The sequence below is a fragment of the Staurois parvus genome, unplaced genomic scaffold (assembly GCF_062004578.1).
Source record: "Staurois parvus isolate SC_StPar_1 unplaced genomic scaffold, SC_StPar_1.0 ptg000104l, whole genome shotgun sequence".
In the NCBI taxonomy this organism is placed as follows: domain Eukaryota; kingdom Metazoa; phylum Chordata; class Amphibia; order Anura; family Ranidae; genus Staurois; species Staurois parvus.
Genome location: NW_028317900.1, coordinates 5,272,611 through 5,295,065, shown reverse-complemented (window position 1 = coordinate 5,295,065; position 22,455 = coordinate 5,272,611). Strand labels below are relative to the sequence as shown.

Genomic DNA, 22,455 nt, shown 5'->3' with positions numbered 1-22,455 from the left:
CCCATGAGATGCCCCTGGTACCTTTTTCATAGGCTTTTTTAAGTTTGGGCAAGGACACAGGGGCCCCATGATCCCCTATTGCCCGGGGGCCCCATGAGTTGTCAGATCACCCCTGGTCGCAACCCATGTTTCACAATGAGTACCATTCATACCTGCGGAACTTGAAAGTAGTTCCTGTACTACTTTGGTCTTTCATGCGACTTGAGGGCCATGGATTTCAATGTAAACCCTCCAAAGTCGCATGAAAGTCGCACCTGAATGTTATACATGCGCCTTGTGTGTGACTTCGTATAGTACAATCATCCTTGGTCAAAGCCAAAGTCGCAGCCGTCCAAAGTTGCATCAAGTCGCACTGCAAATTTGCAATGAGAATTGCATGAATTTGAAGTCGCACAAGTGTGATTTGAGCCTAATGTACCCACAAAAAAAGCAAAAATGTATACGACCCGCGGAATATATATATATATATATATATATAAACCTAGATTGTTTTCCATTGTTCAAAATTGTAATATATATATATATATATATATATATATATCAGCTTCGAACTTCAGCTTGTTCAATTAGGGTTTTGACAATAAAACCTGGAAGCTGATTGGTTCCTACGCAGAGCTGCACCAGCTACCATGTACGCCAGTTTTTATAAACTCCTTTGTGTTGTGTAAAATAGACGTGTAAAGCAGCTTTGTGCCAGTCACAACATGGCTGTGATCTTCCATAGGCTACATTTAGCTGCTGTCAGTCTGCCTGCTGCTCTCTCTACAGGCAGTACAGCAGTCACCTAAGTGTTTGGGGTCCTGATACACAGAGCCACATGTGCAGCCACTTCCTGGTTAGCAGAAGCAGAGTCGAGCAGCCTTGAAGAGAAGCTGTTCCCACAATGAGGGTGGTGGCTTTAATCAGGTGATACTTTGGGATGAGCAGTGAGGTTATGAAGGAGAGCAGGCAGGCTGTCAGTGGTGTGTGAGCTGAGTGTCCACACACTGAAGAGCTTTCTATTGTATGACACTTGCAGCTCGTTGCTTCATGTAGCCTGGGTTGTGTTCATCTGTATTCCAGATTCATTCTAACACTTCATAGAATACCGACATCAATAACATCTCATTCTGCAACACCCCCAAGTATTAAATAATTCAAAAGATTTAATTGATGGATTTAATGATCGAATACGAGCAGACATTTCCATCTTTGCTGTTAGCGAATTTCAGTAATAAGTAGCAAACTATGCAAATCTTGCAGCTAACAGAAAAGGTTCTAGAATGTTTTTGGTGAATTGTCAGCTCTTGCTCAGTGCGTTCATGAATTCTGACAGCATTATTTAATCACTTCATTTCCGGAAAGATTTAATCCCCTTTAACTGGTTAAAATGCGATGTCATTGTTGAAATTTATACAATTTTTTTCACACAAATAGAGCATTCTTTTGGTGGTATTTGATCAGCACATGGATATTTATTTTTGCGATATAAACAAAAAAAAGACTGAACATTTGGAAAAAATTTTTTTAAAATAATAAAAAAAGTCAAAATCAATTTTTTGGCCAAAATGTACTCTGCTACATGCTTTTGGTTAAAAAACATTCCCAATAAGTGTATTGATTGGTGAACGTTATAGCCTCCACAAACTATGGTATATGCTGGAATTTTTTTATTTGTTTTATACTACTAATGGCAGTGATCAGCAACCTATAATGGGAGTGCGGTGGGCAGTATGACACTAACTGATTCTAGGGGGAACTTACTGCCACTGAAATCACCAGTGACATTAATACAGTGATCAATAATATTATACACTGTCACTGTACTAATGACATTGGCTAGGAAAGGGTTAACATCTAGGGCAATCAAGGAGTTAAATGTGTGCTTAACTATGTGAATTGTGTGTAAAGTGTGCTGCTTTTACTAAGTTTCTCATCCCTTTGCAGAGATGAGAAACAGAGAGATTGTTCCCTCTGTACAGAGCTCTGTGTTGATTGTCAACACAGAGCTCTGTGCAGTGATTGGACACAGCCGACCAGCAGGTCATGGCCATGAATCATTGGTCTGGACTTGCTGACAGGCTCCTGCTGTGTACAATCACAGCAGGTGCCAGCCATGCATGCCCTAAATCTAGAAGTAGGCAGCAGTGTACGGTCGTGTCACTTTGCATACAGTGCTTTACATTGCAGACGGACCGTCAGGAAGTGGTAAAGTGTAACTAAAGGCAACATTTTTTTTTCCATTTTGGATAGAGTAAGGGAGGATTATAACCACTGTCAGTTTTTTCCCATTGGGGAGATTTCCCTTCACTTCCTGTCCCTTAACATGTCACCAGAACTAGTGTCCCAATTGGAAGATTTCCCCTCTATTACTGTCAAGGTGTCAACCCAAAATGTGGGATTTTCTTTATTCAATTTCGATGATAATGGTAAACAGGACAAATATAGAGGGTGAATCTCCCTAACGGGGATGCAGACAGCAATAAAAACCTAATCCTTCTCCATTCTATCTAAATACCAAGCAATTCGACACACAGTCACCCACACACCCCTACTGGCCATCACAGTGATGCATTTAAACATTCCTGTTGCCCCTTGACTATTGGTGGGCCACCTGTTTGGTCAGTAGGAATGTTTGTGAGGCTGGAGACGATGGGCAAGCTCCAACACTAGTTTTTCTCATTGAGTACAGGCCAGCAGGTAGAGGGGCCTCCACTTTCCACCTTCTTTTAGCTCTTTTTTGAAAATGATAGTCACTTTAAAGCCCAACTTCAGGCACAGTTTAAAAAATACCTTTGTGTTCAGCCCCAACCCTCCTTCCCCTCCACACTGCAATGCCTAATGGTCACTTTTGTCTAGAGCTCGTGGCAAGCTCCCTCTATAGCAGGCTCTCCTTTAAAGCGTTCTGGCCTGCAGGCACACACTTTCCTCCTCACATACAATGGAAGATTAATAGACTTGCATTGTGCATAATGATGTAGAGGAACTGTCAGGGATCCTACAGCGGTAGCCTCTAGCACTCCACAGACCGGATTCCCCCAAGGCGCGGAATCTAAGTCCCTACCTGCTTGTTCACCAGGGCCCCTGATGGTGGGGATGGACTTGGAGCAGGCCGAGACCAGGTCGCGGCCCTTGAGTTCACCCAGCTGTGGTAGAAGCACCGTTGGAGGTGTATAGCAGGTGAGAGTCTGATGTGAGGAGGTCACAAGAGCAGCGTCAGGCAGGCTGGGTCGGTAACAATGGTGGCAGCGTGGTACAAGTCAGCAGGCAGAGGAATAAACTGGTCACAAGCCGGGTTCGTTAACAGGAGATCAGAACGTGCAGGGTTAAGCAGGAGAATGGTCAGACAAGCCAGGGATCAGAGCAGGAGAAGACAGCAGTATCAGGAACAGGCTGGGTCGGCAACAAGGTATTGAGGAACACTGGATCAAACAGGTAACAGGTAAGACCATACGGCACTTGAGCATTGCAAGAGCTGGGTTTAAATAGGCCGCCCAACTCCTGACAGGCGCTCCTGGGTCCTAGTGCCTGCCCGGCGCCGTCATCGGTGACAGGCGCGCCTGGGTCCTAGTGCCTGCCTGCCTGTATGTCTTGTCAGGATTCTACGCATGTGCAGATTCGATCGCCGAGGCGATCTTCCCATTCCCTGACAGGAACCACCCACAGCCCAGAAGAGCAGGGAGAGGAGTAGTGTGCTGGAGCAATGGGTGCAGTAAGTACGATAGCCTGTTCATCTACTTCTTAGAGTTAATGAATATTCAACCCTTGTGCAGGGAAGGAGGTGAAAGAGCCACCCCCGTACTCAAGGCATCAATACTAACGTCATTGTCTTTGAGCAGACTACCTGGACAGGGCTGCACAGAATGTGTGCATCCCACATGGGCGCGGATGGCCCTTCATACTGTGTACTGATTAGTACACTCTTGTGAATGGGGCCTAATACATAGTTGTTAGTAGACCTAAGGCTGCATTCACACTTCAGTGTTTTGTAGCTTGAAGCTCCCAAAAAAGCTCAAACTTAAAAAATATATTGTTCTCTATGGAGCATGTTCACACCTGATCACACGAACAGGCACCATAGAGAACAACTGATTTTTTAAGTTTGAGCATTTTTGGATCTTAAAGCTACAAAACGCTCAAGTGTGAATCCAGCCTAAGGGCTCGTTCACACTTGACTGTTTTACCACCGCTTGCCAAACGCCCCTATAGCGTTTGGCAAGCATTGGTCTGGCGTTTACTGAGCATTTTTTAACGCTCCGCAAACACCGCATGCGCAGTTTAGCGGTGGTTGCTAGGTGTTTGCCGAGCGTTAAAAACGCCCCACAAACGCCTATAATGAAGTTTAAATGGTGTTACCGCTCCGCAAACGCCCCGCAACCGCGCCGCAAACGCCAGCCGGGCGTTTGCGGAGCAGCACCATAAACGTCAACGCCTCCTGACTCGGCCAGAGGCGTCTGTTTTGCCGCAACGCTAATGCTCCCGTTAGAACAGCACCATGTGCTGCAATGTGCAGAATTGTCCGAGGCGTTTGGGAAGCGGTAAAAACGCTTCCCAAATGCCTCTCTGCCGCCTGCACACAACGCTAGTGTGAACGTAGCCTAAAGGAGAATGTGCAATCAGACTTCAAGGTGTATGGCTTAGTGCCTGTATATATTTTTTCATCTATGAAATGCCCTCCAACAACACCAGTCAAACCATTACCATGCATGCTGAGTGGAAAAATATGAAGTAGGTCAGTCAAAGACTTTGGTTAAAAAAATTGGTATAAAAATAATAAAACATCATAAAAAAAATTTTTAAAGACCCAGGATACACTGGCATGAGGAAACACCTAGTCTGCAACACATTGTAGGTATTTGCATTCATGCCAGAAGTAGAAAAATGATTTTATTCATTATTTAGGTTACACTTTAAAATCATGAGATGCAACTTTTTATAGATGTTCCACCTGTCAAGAAAATTGGGTGTCATAGTTTTTCAATTTCATGAGCACACACAGTTTTGAGGTTACACATTTTTGGTATTTAATAACACGTTCTTCTCTTGTACTTTTGTCAAAAATGTTACGGTGTTTTGGGTGCACTAAAAATATTTAATGTATTTTGTATTGAAATATAGATTTCCTAAACACTTGTGCAAATATTGTGCAACATACAAAATCAGGACTACCATTTTTTTATTTTGCAGGTTCTCTACTGTTAGAAAATATGTAGGTTGTCCAGCAAATTTGACAGAGATTGAGTTTGGGCGAGTTATGACTGTAAGGGCGCTTAAGCAGTTAAAACAATATTTTTTTAAGGGCTGCGCATGGAGCTTTATGGTCATTTTTATATGCCTAGTATAAATTTCCGTGTTTTCCCTTGCTTTGGAAGCCACAGGTGCCAGATGCTGACTGCCCTTCAAATGATGCACAATGCCCATCCAATATGTTTCTCAAGTGCAATACATCTGCATATTTGTACTGTTTACAAGAGTATGGCTCCTGTTTTGATTTGGATATATGCTTTGGGTCATGCTGAAAGATGAAGTTCGTGTTCTAGCAGAAGCCTGAAGGTTTTGTGCCAATATTGACTGGTGTTCATAATTCCCTCTACCTTGACTAAGGCCCTAGTTCCAGCTGAAGAAAAACAGCCCTAAAGCAGGATTCTGCCACCACCATCATGCACTTTTGGTGATGTGCGGTGTTGTTTTTGCGCCAAACATATCTTTTGGAATTCTGGCCAAAAAGTTCAGCCTTGGTTTCATCAGACCATAACACATTTTCCCACATGCTTTTGGGAGACTTCAGATGTGTTTTTACAAAATTTAGCTGGGCTTTGATGTTTTTCGTAAGAAAAGGCTTCCGTCTTGCCACTCTACCCCATAGCCCAGACATATGAAAAATACGGGAGATTGTTGTCACATGTACCACACAGCCAGTACTTGCCAGATATTCTTGCAGCTACTTTAATGTTGCTGTAGGCCTCTTGGCAGCCTCTCAGACCAGTTTTCTTCTAGTTTTTTCATCAATTTTGGAGGGACGTCCAGTTGTTGGTAATGTCACTGTTGCGCCATATTTTCTCCACTTGATGACTTTCTTCACAGTGTTCCATGGTGTGTTCCATTCTTTTGTTCCCTTCTTCTGACTGATACCTTTTAACAATGAGATCCCTCTGATGCATTGGAAGCTCTCTGCAGACCATAGCTTTTGCTGTAGGATGCGACTAAGAAAATGTCAGGAAAGGCCTACTAGAACAGCTGAACTTTATTTGGGGTAATCAGAGGCACTTTAAATGATGGCAGGTGTGTACTGACTCCTATTTAACATATTTTGAATCTGATTGCTTTACTCTGAACACAGCTACATCCCCAGTTATAAGAGGGTGTGCACACTTATGTAACTACATTATTTTAGTTTTACTTCCTTCCCACTTAAAGATTTCAGTTTGTTTGTCAATTGAGTTGTACAGTTTATAGGTCACATTAGGTGGAAAAAGTTTTGAAATTATTTATCTTTGTCTCATTTTTTTTACATCACAGAAACCTGACATTTTAATAGGGCTGTGTAGACTTTTTATATCCACTGTAGGTATATGAAAAAAATGCCTTTCAATCTCCATGTTCATGAACCCTAATAATTTAAATGTATAACTTTTTTTTTTATTCTAAACATCATAATTGAATGTATTACCAACATAGAGAAATCAGAATACAATATTTGTTGAGATAGTGGACATTTACACAGGCGCTGAGGCCCATATACCATGAATTGGATGTTTTTTTCTGGCGTCTCTAGTCTCCATGTGCTACATGCAGGAAGCTCTTTAAAGTCTGTTAGGTTGCAGCGCGCGGATCACATTAGGATGAGTGTCTGTGTCTGTGCAGCCATTGCGTCCTGATAGACTTCAATGGGCTGCTTGCGTGCAGCACCTCAGGCCTGGGGACATGTGAAAAAAAAGTCCAGTCCTTGGTATATGGGCCTCAGTGCTCGTGTGAACAAGGCCTTAAATTATGTCACATGCTTTAGCCAAGCTTAGAAGGAATTTCTGTACTTTAAAAAGCTGTTTAAATAGTTTTAGTTCTGTGAAGTATATAGCACTTATTTGACAGCAGAAACTAAATCTCTTTGGGAAGTTGGCATTTCCAGAAAAGGGAGATCCCTGCTGTTTCTCTATACAGTTCTTTAAGAAAATAACTTTTGGCTTTCTCAAAACAGTCAGCCTTATTGTATACCTCTAAATTTTTGTTGTGTGTTTGAGAAGGTTAAATAGCTGAAGTAAATGTGTCCTCAGGTAATGTTTTTGTTCTGAAAAAATGAGACATTACTACCTGTATGATTATGCACAAAGATTCCAACTATATGATCCATACATTGTGTAAATCTTTTTTTAGTGGCGGAAAGGACAGTTGCTACAATATGATGCAGTGTGTCATGGCGGGTCATCAAATTGTTGCCCTTGCTAACTTGAAGCCTCCTGACAGTGCAGGTAAGTAAGTATAATTTTATGTATATGGGTTGAAGCAGAGAGAAAAGAGAACTAGGCAGGCAATTAGGAAAGCATTGGGGTACTTTAAATTCATGTTGATAGGGAGTGCTGATAATAGAACATCTACATTGTCATAAAGTTAAAATCCTTACAACCTTTAAAAAATGTACAGGGCCCAGGGTGGATAAAAATCGATAATTTAAAAAAAAAAATCAAAAGAATCTGATTTTTTTTTATTTAAATCCAGGGTGGATTTGATTTAAATCAAACCGATTTAAATCACGATTTAAATCACGATTTAAATCACTAGTCAGTAAGGCTTGATTTAAATCTTAGTTTTCTACATAAAGACTAATTCTTGCTGGTATAACTTTAATATGCAAGTAGATGAAGATTTTTAGAATAACAACTTTTCATATTAGTTTTTTTATCCCCAGTTTAATAGGTTAATCATTCATATTTGGACAACTTTTCTGTTGTACTTAGGAAGGAGAAAAATAATCATTACCTTAATAATAACAATTTAAATAGATTTATTCAACTGGAACAAAAACATTCCAGCATATGTTATTTGCTTAAACAAACATCCATGTTTGTTAACTAATTTGGCTAAACAAAATATATATATTTTAAGAAACTTAGACTGTCAGCCCCTTCCTCCTCACACTTCGTTTCACTTTCTTCTTGTGCAGATCTATTCCACTCCAAACAATCAGAAAAATATTGTTTCTATTCGCTGAACTTCTTGAAACTTAGCACTGAAGGGGCTGATTCTGTATTCATAGGTTTGTAGAAGTTAGGATTAAGGTCTTTTTCTTAACTCTGTTCATGTTATAACATTTGTGCTGTGAAGAAGAGGCATGTGATCTCCGCTGAGTCAAATTCAGTTTTGAGAACTGCAAAAGTAAACCAAGCATCTGTGATAATATCTTGTAGGCAGAGAAACTGCCCAATAATCTTACAAAAACCTCTGGAAGAGCATGACATTGTGAATGGATTAATGGAATTTATTTACCAAAAAAATTAAACATATACAGCCTTATTTTACATAATTAAAAAACTAATCTTTATTTCATGATGGAATAACCTTTGGATGGTAATATATTTTCCTCAAAAAGTATTTTTATTTTAAAAAATCCGATTTAAATTTAAAAAATCCGATTTTAATTTTTTTTTTTAAAAATCATTGATTTTTATCCACCCTGTTTAAATCAGATTTTTTTTTATTTTTATCAAATGTATTTTAATAAAATGCTTCTGGAGTAAAAAATCTATTTAAGATACATTAATAATTTAGTTTATTCAGCATGAAATGGAGCTTAGTTATGTAGCATGAGGCTGTATATTTTGCAATATTTAAATTTTTGGTAAACTCATTCAATGAATCCAAGCTCTGCAAGCTGAGATAACATGACTACATTGATACATTCACACATTTTCACAGTAACCACGAGAAAAAATATGAAATAAAAGAATTTGAGTAGTTCTCCAACTATGTGTGATTAACCTAAAATCGGTTCTGATATCGCTGTTTTACTAACCGGACAGCTTATTATTCTAAAAAGGAAACCTTTATTTGGTTTGCAAATATTAAAGATTCTAACTACCAGCAAGAATGAGTCGGATTCCTAACATTTAAAGAGCACCTGTCATTTTAGATCCATCATTGCAGTGCCTGTTAGCGGGCATCCACTCACCTGCCGCCACGTCCCTCACCTTGTTGTGTCACTGCCGCATCACCAGTCGTCCCATTAAAGTGAATTAAAGGAGGAGCCGCTGTGGGACAGAGATGACATTTGCTCTTTAAAAATTATTTAAATCGAGCCTTTTCACTAGTGATTTATATTGTGATTTAAATCAACTTGATTTAAATCAAATCCACCACGACAGGGCCTATGAAGAGAAAAAAAGCCTATGGCCAATTACTTGTGTTGGATAGGCTGAAAAGAGTTTTTCTTTCTGTTTGGGTAAAGTCAAACTATGTCATCCAAATAAAAAAAATGTGATGCAGCACTTAAACCTGAAAAATAAAAAACTGAATATAATCTGCATTACTTTCTCCTGTCCACAGATATATATGTGAGTTTTCCCTTGCGTCGAGTAAATAATGTATAAACATTTGCTGTATAAAGGGGGCTACACTAGCCTTACATGGCTTTCCTGTAGGATTACTGTAGCCACGCACCTTCACGAATTATCCCATGGGGCTATTATAATACATTCCAACACATCGAGCACCTGCATATAAAACCTCCTAAAGGTACATCAGCAAGCTATTTCTCAGGCAGCAATGCCCGAGGCTTAGCTGACTGACAAAGGCTTTAGCTATTGGTTGCTGGCCCCATATCTGCTATAGATATTCTGCTTGTTAGTCCTACACTGCTTGTAAGAGGTACAAACATAGCCAATGAGAATAATGAACACGTGTGGCTTGAAAAACACTAGCACAGGGAATCATGTTGTTGATACATGTGCTGCTCACGTCTTCAACCAGAAATTCAGACGCTCTTCTTTAGTGGTTTGCGAGACACAATAACAGGTGCTTAAAAATCACTTTTCTAAGCTCTTCCTGCAAAAGTTATCATTAAGTAGACTTTACTATTTAAATATAGACTTGCACATGGGTTATATTGTGGGTGTTTATTAATAATTCTAAGTGCATGTACACTACACTAACTGCAAATCCTCATAAATGCCTGTTGATCCTGCCAGTGAAGTCCACCTCGTGCAGCTTCCTGTGATGGTTTAGCAATGATGCCGCACTGCTCCTAAATTCAGTGTTGAGTTCTCACTCTTATGTAGGACGTTCCTGTTTGGACTACTGTGGGAGGAAAAAAATGTTGCAGGGGGTTCGAAACAGCCGGCACTAAAGACAAAATTTCTATTAGGTTGGAAAAAGCTCAGCTTTTCAATCTGTCTGACATTTCCTATCATTTTGTGTCCTGCTGGTGGGAGTCATAGAAAAACGGATTTTTCCCAAACAGTATAATGGCTGAAAATAAATGTCCCCACCCCTTAGTTTGTATTGGTGGAATAGGCAGGGAAGAGCCAATGTGATGCTGGACTTCTCTATGAACCTGGTGCCCCTGGCTCACCCTCATTTATCCTTTGCATTCTAGATCAGTGTTGCTCAGACTTTTTTCAGCCAAGGCACCCTTTACAATTATGCACAATCTAGAGGCACCCCGTTGTAAAGTGTAAAAAAAAAACATTTTACATAATGCAGCATCATCCACACACATAGGACAACCAACATTAGAGGGGATTTATTTTTACAAAACAAGTATACGTTTGCACACTGCTACTGTTATTTCAGCATTTCTCTGCTCTCACACTTTTACTTGTTACACAGCTAACATAATTTCAGTGCCGTGTGAAAAAAGTATAGCGAGCGCTACAGGTACAAGAGCACAAGCAGCTAGAACACCAAAAAGGCAACCAATCCTCCTTGCAATAGTCAATAATAAAAGAAAAGTAGGTGCAGCGCTAAAACAAATTATAAATATTACTCTATAGGATAAATATAAATATCAGTGGTCAAAACAGATATACCACAGAGGTGAATAATGCATAGAGTCTGTAAAGAGTGCTGAGAGCACACAAAAAGTTCTCGTCCCAGGGTGATGGTAGTACAAGGTAAAGGAGATCCAGGAAAAACAGATAGAGTGCGCACTCACCAGAAGTGCGTTAAAATAACGCATGTAAGGAAGTAACTGCTGCAAGATCTCTCCAGCATCAGGGCTCTGGTCAGGTCGCACTGCGTCCTATCCTCTGTCTCACCGCAAGGAGAGGTGGCCAAGTAGCATCCGAACGTGTGAGCGTCAGGGAACTCCTTGATCCAAAGAAGTACTATGGGAGATGGTGCTCTCAGAGAGAGCCCAATGAAGGACGCCACATAGTGTAATAATGTTGAGACTAGCGTTTATTAGTCAAAAAGGGGTAAACAAAAGAAGAGTACTGACCATAAATAGTTGGCCACAAACAGTGGCTAGATGTCCATAAGCTGTAGCCCCCCCTGACGCGTTTCGTGCGATGCACGTCCTCAGAGGGTCAGGGCTTACAGCAGGACATCCTTGCTCATCTATTTATATGGAGAAATGGCAATCGCGCTAGTCGCGGCGGCCATTTTGCCGGCGTCTCGCGCATGCGCAGTTGATCGGCGCCATTTTGCCGAAGATCGTTATAGGGGAATACACTGGAATGAACTAATCCTCCTAGTGGCTTGATGTATATGGTGTATCCCAGGCAGGCGCCATGATATAGGTGGGGAAAGAGAAACACACAACTTTGTCAGACAGCAAAATGAACTGCTGACAAAACGATCTATGCTGAACTAAGTGATAATACAAAAAGAAGCATTGTACTTGTCCAATGACATAGAGTGCACACCAGAATGAACATATCCACATGGAACTGGATAATTTGGTGGCATGAAGTAAAAAAATATATGTATATGTATGTAAATACTGATTATAAAGTTTACATAGTGTAAAATTAAAGGGGATTGCTCCATTATTTTACTGTTACTTTGTTTCAGCAAAAATGAAAATAAGAAAATCATAATAATGAAAAATTGTGAATGTAAACAATTGTAAAAAAAGTTGTGCGATAGCCATTTCTACTACAGTAAATAGATGAGTGTCAATACATTAAAATACAATAAGTTTTATTAAATATATATTTAAAATAGGTCAGTACGGTGTGATATATTTCATATGGTCAGCAAAAAAAATTTCATATGGTCAGCAAAAAAAAAATTCAATAATAATGCATAAAAATGGTACTTGAAATACTATAATATAAAATGTATAATGAACATTATACCTAAAAGGCTAAAATGGTGAAATAAAATTGAATTCACAATGACACAATAATATTGGTATTGATAAAACAGAGGTGTAGTCCACCGCATCCATTCATAAAAGAAAAAATATGTCAGGGCAAAGAAAGGAATGATCCCAGGGTACTGTAAATGCACATTAGCTGTCATCGATAAAGCAATTCAAATCAAATTCAATGTTAAGACCTTTTGGGTGTAAGGATCCAAGGTCATATATCCACTTGGACTCTAATTGTGAGATAGCTCTTTTCTTATTTTGGCCTCTCCAATGTGCATTTATCATTCCTATACCCATGAAAATTAGTGACGAGGGATCTTGGTTATGATGCGTTTTATAGTGCAGGGATAACGAATGGTCCTTGTAGCCCTTTCTAATATTGTTCACATGTTCTTTTAAACGGTCCCTCAATCGTCTAGTTGTTCGTCCAATATATTGTAAGTGACAGGGACACTGCATTAGGTAAACAACATATTTACTTGTGCAGGTAATACAATCGTCAATCTTAAAGGTTTTACCATTTGATGTAGAGTTAAAACTTGTGTGTCTGCTTGTAAACCTGCTGTTAGTGCAGATCATACACTTTTTACATGGGTAAAAACCTTTAATCTGTGGGAAGAAAGGAGTGTATACAGGGGGATCAAGAACATTTGGGGCTATTCTATTCCCAAGGGGAGTGGCTTTCCTAAAAGCAATCTGCGGTTGATCTGGTAAAAATTGTCTTAAAACTGGATCTGACATCAGAATCTTCCAATTGTTGCGAATTATCCTGGTAACTGATTTGTATTGGGTTGAATAGTTTGTCACAAAAGGACAGATTCTTTCAGGTCTCTTATTAATATTCTTTTGCAACATCACATCTCTGTTGGAGATGCCTACTTCTGTCATGGTTTGTGTTAAAGTATTTTCATCATAACCTTTCTCAAGGAACTTGGTTTTAATGATGGCAGCCTGTTTATAATATGTATTGACATCAGTACAATTGCGTCTGATTCTGGTAAACTGTCCCTTAGGTATATTTTGTAACCATGCCGGGTGGTGGCAGCTTTCCAAGGGAATGTAACTGTTTCTGTCAGTTTTCTTGAAGAATGACTCAGTTATGATTCTTCCTTCCACATTTAGCAAAGTCAGATCCAGGAAATTAACACTCTCATGGCTATAATTGAAAGTGAGGTTAATATTAAGAGAGTTAAAATTTAAAGTAGTGAAAAAATTTAAAAGTGATTCTTCGTTGCCATTCCATATGAGGAGGATGTCATCTATATATCTCCTGTAAAAGGAGAGTTCAGGCCAATCTCTGGCATAGATGACATCCTCCTCCCATCTGGCCATAAACAGATTTGCTAGGCTGGGGGCGAATTTCGCCCCCATAGCCACACCCTTAGTCTGTAGATAAAATTGCTGGTTGAACCAAAAATGGTTCTTAGTCATTGCGAATTCCAAAAGTGTTAAAATGAAGTCCTTCTGTAAAACTGGAATGTCACTAAAATCATCTAAGAAAAATCTCACTGCTTCCATACCGTCCGAGTGGTTTATGTTTGTATACAGGGAGGATACATCAGCTGTAACCAAGAATGTATCCAAGTTAGTAGATAAATCCTTAATGTCAAAAAGAACCTGCTTAGTGTCCTTGAGGTATGCCGGTGTTTTCATCACGAGTGGCTGTAGAAAATGATCTATATATTTGCCTATTCTAGCCGTTAGAGATCCTATGCCACTTATTATTGGCCTCCCTGGTGGGTTAAGGGGGTCCTTATGTACCTTAGGTAATATATATAGAATAGGGAGTCTTGGTGAAACAGGGCATAGAAATGCTTTTTCTTTTTTACTTATGATATTGTCCTCATATCCCTTTTTAATTATAGACTTGAGTTCTTTCTTATATTGAATTACTGGATTTTTGGATAACAGTGAGTATGTGTCTCTATCGCTGAGGATATTTAAAGCCTCTTTAATGTAATCACTTTTATTGAGGACAACAACTCCTCCCCCTTTATCCGCGGGGCGGATCACGAGGTCTTTCTTCTCTAATAAAGAATCTATAGCCCTGCGATTAACGTCATGTTTGTTGATATTCTTTGTTTTTATAGTCTCTAAATCGCGCAAAACTGTATCCCTAAAGGCGTTAATATAGGTGTTATTTTGTGGTGGAGGATTAAACAGGGATGGATTATGAAGGTTAGAGTTGATGAATCTACCTTCATTAGAGGGCATTGAGGGTTTATTGAAAAAATATTTTTTCAAAGATAATTGCCTGACATATTTTCTAATGTCAACATATGTTTGAAACTTGTTGAGTGGTTTTTTAGGCGCAAACTTTAATCCTTTATTTAATAATTTGATCTCTTGGGTGGTCAAAACTTTATCACTAAGATTGAAAATCCCCATGTCATTTACATCTTTCTTTTCTTGAGATTTGTTGACCCTCTTACCTCCCCGTTTGCCTCTTCGGTGGCACCTCGTTTTTGTGCCTTGTTCTCTCCTAAAAAATTAGGCTGCGGATAATTTCTATTGGGCTGTTCCACATGAGTTTGTTGTGTCTGTGTCATTCTATAATCAGGTCTATTAGACTGTGGTGCTGGTCCATAATTCATATTTCTCCACGTAGAGTGGTTAGAATTTCTCATGTTGTTCCTAGGTGAAGAGTAAGGTCTATTATTGTAATATACCTGTTGGACTTGTGTAGGTTTAGAATATTGACGATTCTGATTGTGATTGTAATTGAAATTATTTTGATAGTTATTGCGGTATTCAGGTCTAGGGTGCCAGTCTAGATTCCGTGTTGCTATATTATTAGCACCTTCTAATAATAAGGGGGCATAGCCATTCTGAATAGGGATGTTATACTGGTAATCAAGTCTGGCAGGTGATTGACCCTGATTGTTAAATCTAGACGATGGGCCCCTTTGTTGCCAAGGGGTTTTTTATTATTATAATTTCAGTGCCAATTGAGAGGGGCAAATAGGGACACTGTGCAGGTGCCCAAAGTGCTCCTTATCAACCATTGACATACAGTGGGCCAAAAAAGTATTTAGTCAGCCACCAATTGTGCAAGTTCTCCCACTTAAAAAGATGAGAGAGGCCTGTAATTGGCATCATAGGTAGACCTCAACTATGAGAGATAAAATGAGAAAAAAAATCCAGACAATCACATTGGCTGATTTGGAAAGAATTTATTTGCAAATTATGGTGGAAAATCATCTCAATACTTTGTTATATATCCTTTGTTGGCAATGACAGAGGTCAAATGTTTCCTGTAAGTCTTCACAAGGTTGGCACACACTGTTGCTGGTATGTTGGCCCATTCCTCCATGCAGATCTCCTCTAGAGCAGTGATGTTTTGGGGCTTTCGCTGGGCAACACGGACTTTCAACTCCCTCCGAAGGTTTTCTATGGGGTTGAGATCTGGAGACTGGCTAGGCCACTCCAGGACCTTGAAATGCTTCTTACGAAGCCACTCCTTCGTTGCCCGGGTGGTATGTTTGGGGTCATTGTCATGTTGGAAGACCCAACCACGTTTCATCTTCAGTGCCCTTGCTGATGGAAGGAGGTTTGCACTCAAAATCTCACGATATATGGCCCCATTCATTCTGTCCTGTACATGGATCAGTCGTCCTGGTCCCTTTGCGGAGAAACAGCCCCAAAGCATGATGTTGCCACCCCCATGTTTCACAGTAGGTATGGTGTTCTTTGGATGCAACTCAGCATTCTCTCTCCTCCAAACACGACAAGTTGTGTTTCTACCAAACAGTTCTATTTTGGTTTCATCTGACCTTCTCCCAATCCTCTTCTGGATCATCCAAATGCTCTCTAGCAAACTTCAGACGGTCCCGGACATGTACTGGCTTAAGCAGGGGGACACGTCTGGCACTGCAGGATCTGAGTCCCTGGCGGCGTAGTGTGTTACTGATGGTAGCCTTTGTTACGTTGGTCCCAGCTCTCTGCAGGTCATTCACTAGGTCCCCCGTGTGGTCCTGGGATTTTTGCTCACCGTTCTTGTGATCATTTTGACCCAACGGGGTGAGATCTTGCATGGAGCCCCAGATAGAGGGAGATTATCAGTGATCTTGTATGTCTTCCATTTTCTAATTATTGCTCCCACAGTTGATTTGTTCACACCAAGCTGCTTGCCTATTGCAGATTCAGTCTTCCCAGCCTGGTGCAGGTCTACAATTTTGTTTCTGGTGTCCTTCGACAGCTCTTTGATCTTCACCATAGTGGAGTTTGGAGTGTGACTGTTTGAGGTTGTGGACAGGTGTCTTTTATACTGATAACAAGTTCAAACAGGTGCCCTTGATACAGGTATTGAGTGCAGGACAGAGGAGCCTCTTAAAGAAGAAGGTACAGGTCTGTGAGAGACAGAAATCTTGCTTGTTTGTAGGTGACCAAATACTTATTTTCCACCATAATTTGCAAATTCTTTCCAAATCAGCCAATGTGATTGTCTGGATTTTTTTTCTCATTTTGTCTCTCATAGTTGAGGTCTACCTATGATGGCAATTACAGGCCTCTCTCATCTTTTTAAGTGGGAGAACTTGCACAATTGGTGGCTGACTAAATACTTTTTTGCCCCACTGTATTCGGACACAGTTGGCTGGCCTGCATGGTGCCCAAATTTAAATTTGGCTTGAATCACCTGCCATCTTGTTGACAATTTGTGGCAATTTTTAGACTTTTTACCAAGGCACAGGTGTCAGTGCCCATCTGAATGAGGGCTAAAGTAATGTGACTTTCACATGCTCTTGCATATTATTATATTCGCCATGCCGTAGGCTGCTGCAGCCATGTGCAAGCACTGCTAGCTACCTTCATTTCATATGTTCAGCAGTACAACCCCCTTCACCAGTGACTGAGCCTCAGTTATAGCTAAAAGGTGAACACAGTGATTGCTATCATGTTAAATTTGTGCCTTGCTGAAATCAGAAAACTCGGTTTACCATAAGGTAGAACTATAGACTCCTATTATGGAAAAACAATTGTGTGTGTGTACTACAGCACTTAATTATAAGTGAATATGCACTTACTTTTCTCTTAGATCCCCTGTAAAGTTCCTATGATGGTGTGACAACAATGCTGCACTGCTCCTGAATTCAGAGCAGAGTTGCCACTTTCATGTTGGCTATGCCTGTTTGCATGCTACAGTGGGATGAAAAAATGTTGTGGTTGGTGGCTATCATAATTGTCCCTGTTGATTTTCAAGGCTGTAGCTTATCAAACACATGGCCAAACCTATTCCTGCCCACAGCTTTTTGCATCGACAGCACTGCCTCTGTTACTGAAACTATGAGCTGCAGTGTCTTGGAGGGAGAGCATGTGAGGCACAAATGAAGGAGAACTTGGCTTAGTCAGGGAGGGTAAAGGAAGTTTTTTGATTCTTTATGAGGTTTGTGCATACCATAGTAATTGGATTTAGTATTTGTTTACACTGTCTTAGAGGGGCATTTAGTACTATAAAGCAGGACTTGACAAACTTGCTTTGAATCTAGGAGCCAGCTATAAAAGTTGGGAGACAGGTATCTTTTAGTGTAGCGGGGGTTGTTAGCATCCAGGGCAAGGCAAGTAATTTGCGCCCCCTAATCCTAACTTGCTTATATTACAGCGGCCAGCCAGTAACCCCAATGGTTATAGGCGTAAACTCATTATTATTATTACGAGTGCCCTTTCACCGATTTTCAACAAATTCCCCCCACCCCACAGCCCTCACCTCTTCACAAATCCCCCCTCCCCTTCACAAATTCTGACCCCCACTACGGTCTTTGCAGACTTAGCTCGGTGTTCTCTCCTCTCAGGACATGGTAGGCTGGCCCTGATCTTCTGCCTCCTGCCAGATCCACTCCAACACAGCCTGGGCACCCCAACAGCAACCCTGCACACACTCCGATCTCCCGTCCTGATCACTGACGCAGATCCTGTCCGCAGTGGATGACAGCAGGAACAGAATGGGTGTCCTGACACAGCCTACGAGGAGAGTGGAGGGAGGTCCGAGACTGCACTCTTCTCTCATCGCCGCGGAGCTGCAGTCAGGCACATCCTTCCATCCCCTCCATCCACTGTTCTATTAAATCTCTGTCATCTCTGGTGGTGCTCAGAGACTGGCTGATGGAGAGGTGGCGGCTGGAAGCCGCGTATTCCAAGAGAGCGCCTTGGCACCTCAGCAGCTCGGAGTCCTGAGTGCTGGTATGTGAAGAGAAAATTTTTTTTTAGCTCTGCCATTGCTGCCATCTACAGTCCCCCAATGGGAATCTCTTCTTTTGTCTTGGAAGAAAGAACAGAATCTCATTGGTCAGTGCTGTCACATGACCATGCTAACCAATAGCCAGCAGCCCTTGCAAAGATTACACTCCTACACAGCCTCCAGGGCTGTGTACAGATGTTTCAAGACACCGCTACTCCAGTGTCATCCACCGTCTACTGGATCCTTTGTTGTGTTGCCAGCCTGATGCCTTGTAAATACAGGAGACAGGCCGCTCAGCATGGGTGCAATTCATTGAATAAATGCAAAGCATTCTCTGATTTGATGAGGTGGAGAGCGTGCCATCATACCTTGTCTCTCCATCTTGTCCAATCAGAAAACTCTTTGCATTCATTCAGAAACTCTCTGAATGGCTCCCATGCCGAGCAGTCGACTTCCTGCATTCACAATACAGGAGAGCAGCTGCTTGGTGCGGGACCTGGAAGGTGGAGAGGTGTTTACTTCAGTGATTTCCAGTTTTCAGCAACCAGGTATGTAACATACAGTTACATTCATCCAAGTGCACCAATGTAACTACAGTATGTACAACATGCCTGGAATTATTTTTTAATGGTTGTTATCAGGCAGCATCTGACTTTTTTCTAAAAGCAAATGCTTTTTGAATATATAGCTGACTAATCCACTTCATTGGCAAATTGAACAGTAAACATTACAATTAAATTAGTTTAACGGTTTAACAAGCATTAATGGGTACATAACGGGCTTTACATTATGTGATTAACAATGTCATTTTATTCTGGACCCAGATTTCCTATCATCTGAACTATAGACAACTTCTTATTAAGGAGCTGCTCTAACTCAACTTTGTCGTGTTTTTTTTTTTTCATTTTGTGGTGACTTTTTCTAAATGTGGGTTCTCTCTCTGCAGTAGATGAATTGGACAGTTACATGTACCAAACAGTTGGCTACCAGGCATTGGATCTTTATGCAGAAGCCATGGGGTTACCACTGTATCGTGCTACCCTGTCTGGTGCCAGCCTGAACATAGGAAGAGGATATACTCCCCAAGAAGGAGATGAGGTTGAAGACCTGTATCACTTACTAAAGATGATTAAGGTGTGTTTGTTAGCTTGAATTGTTATAGAATGTCATACTCTCTTGATAAATATAGGTCTGCCTGCACGTAATAATGTTTGGTAAGCTGTTTTTAAAGTGTTGAAGAAAAAAAACCTAAAGCTCATAATTTTAATTTAAGGTGGGAAATGATTGCAAACACTTTTCTCAAGTCAATTAAAGAAGGCGAAGCATTTTTGTGCTCCTCTACTTGCCTACCTCAAGTACCCTGTCAGCTTTTCTTGAATTTAGCGAGCTTTGCTATGCATTAGAGCAGGGTTCAAAATCTCAAGTCCTGAGCTATTAGCCATGCCTTAAGAGTTACTCGCCACCAGTTGCCCCACCCAACCCTACCCTACCTTGCCCCTAATTCTCCCCCCCCCCCCCCCAAACATATCCTTGTAAATTATCTCATGAAATTGCACTGTTAAATGTTTTATGCAGAATAAAGTTGCAAAGATAAAAATTAAACATCCATCAGGTATCCTACTTTACATCAGGTGTCTCATCAGAGTCCCCCTTTACATTAGAATTAGAATTAAATCACCCTAAAAGACTGCTAACATGTTGTGCCACCCTGCTTGCCCAACTCAGGTACCCAGTCTGCTTTTCTTGAATTTAGTGAGCTTTGCTATGCATTAGAGAGTCCTCTAGCCTTGCAGTTTGATTCATCAGTAAGTACACATGGTCATTTAAGGAGTATATTTATAAAGCAGTGGAAGTGACATCTGCCAAACTTTCAATCAATTCAATATGAATCAATCATTGTCATCATATTATGCTGTTAATCAAATGCGCTATGAAGATTCACATGAAGTGATTGTTTGGTGAATGCCAGATTAATTGCTGTATAAGTATGTGCTAAAGCATTTTGAGTTGACAACGCATTCTGGGGATTCTAGAAGACCACTGGGGTCACTGCCTTTGGGATCACTTTAAAAATGTAAAGCTTGTTTTGGTTGCAGGTTCAGCTATTTTACCTTTCTAAGATCCTAACCATGGTCCTTGTACCTTTAAAGTACTGACAACAAAACCCAATTGGGTCTTCTAATTGAGACACTCCTTTTTTTTTTTTTTTTTTGAGTATTTTTATTTAGATTTTTCACCACCAATCATTTTATATTATTAAAAGGGTGAATTAAGTTTATTCTGGTCCACTGTGCCAAATTTCACTTTGTGTGTTATATATTTATCTCTTCAGTTTAGCTCACCCTCGACCGTAAAAAAAAGTTCAACCTCTGAAATTAACCTTTACATTTGGATAAACCCAAAACCAAAATATTGTATATAAATGATTAGTCCTTCAAACAATACTCCTTTTTGATCTTTGTTCTAGCTTTGTAGAAAATATTACCTAGTGAACCTATCAGTTAGTTATTAGTTATATGTTCATCTGACTTATTGGGTGACAACACTCACTCAGTGGCTCCCACTGCACCAGTGGTGTTGTCCTGCCCTCTTATGCATTCCTGATTTATAAGAAACAAGATGACTGCATATGTGATCCCTATTGCTGCTGTTAACCCTTTGAGGACCGTAAGGTTTTGGAACGCCAAAAGAATAAATTTTTTTGTTTTTAAAGTTCGTACACTTCAGTTGCTGTAACTAAGCCATTTCATAAAATAATTGGCAAAAAGCTAGATCCATTTGTTGTTTGTTGATAAGAACTAATATTTTGACTCAAACCAAAAAAAAAAAAGAAGAGTTTTAAGTTCTTAATCAGATGATACACGCAATTGCAAACATGGGACAAATGTCCCTTGGTCCTCAAAGGGTTAAGGAGTGACCAGGGGCATTAATCTGCCCCCAGGCTCTGCCTACAATGGTGTGAATTGCTGCAAGACTTTTTAAAAGTGTCAGTGTAGCATGTTACACTGACATCACCAGAAGTGACAAGCTATTGCAACTTCTCCATGACCACAGCCCTTGCCGTGTTGAAGATTAAAGATGCAGATCGTGGTCACATGACTGCTACAAAAACCTTCGCAAAAAGGTAATTTAGATGTTATCTTTAACATGCTTCTGGCACGTTCAATAACGCTTTAGCAACACTTTTCCTGATGGTATGGTTCCAAATTCATGAAAGCATTGCAACAGTTTTATCAGCATTTATAAAAAATATGACAGATTCATGTATTTCTTATTTTCATTACTTTTACAATGTATCCTTATGGCTATAACAGATTCAACAAGATTTGCGCCCAGTTTGTAGATAACAAAACTGGAGATAATTAAGACTGTCAAAGTTGGCCTACAAACAGGCCAAAGTTATGGAGGGGAAGTCTGTGTTGTGTGTTTAACGTTTATTAATGTGTTTTGTATTTACTTGATTGGTTGCTGGGATGCAAACAGCCAGTATCCTAGCAACCAATGACGTGGGCTGACCATTGATAGGGGATAGAGCCTGATGGGGATGCTGTGAGACTAGTTAACTTTGCCTTCCTTGTGATTGACATCGGACAGCAGTGGGCGGACTGCACAGCCGCTCTTGGGCGGAAGAGGGGCTAAGGAATGTACCCACTGCAACACAATCACAGGCCAGACAGCTGATGGGGGACTAGTCTCAGAGTTCCCCAACAAATCAACTCTATGCCCGCTGTGTCTGGTAAGTGGGCAGAGCCTAATGGGAAGACTAGCTCTCCATCAGGTCCATCGTGCCTGTGGGAGGATTTTGTACCCACGTTTGGTCTGAATAGTAGCTGTGTAATCCATGCACTGTGAACCACAAGCAAAGTGGACCTCGGAACAAAACTCTTTGGCCATGAACCTGACTGTGACTAGGATTGTCTTTGCTTATTCCTGTCTACATATTTTTAAACCTCAGGCTTTACATCTGCTTTACCCTGGACCTAAGAAGAACTATAAA

General features: G+C 40.5%; 1 protein-coding gene across 1 annotated transcript in view; it reads left to right on the top strand.

Moving 5' to 3' along the window:
• Nucleotides 1–808: 808 nt before the first annotated feature.
• DPH6 (diphthamine biosynthesis 6) overlaps nt 809–22,455 on the top strand; it is a 145,019-nt gene continuing 123,372 nt past the window's right edge. Inside the window, exons 1-3 of the mRNA XM_089671289.1 lie at nt 809–906; nt 7,351–7,445; nt 19,405–19,592. Of these exons, the coding sequence (XP_089527415.1) occupies nt 884–906; nt 7,351–7,445; nt 19,405–19,592 (306 nt within the window). The 5' untranslated portion in view covers nt 809–883. The remainder of the gene's footprint in view (nt 907–7,350; nt 7,446–19,404; nt 19,593–22,455) is intronic.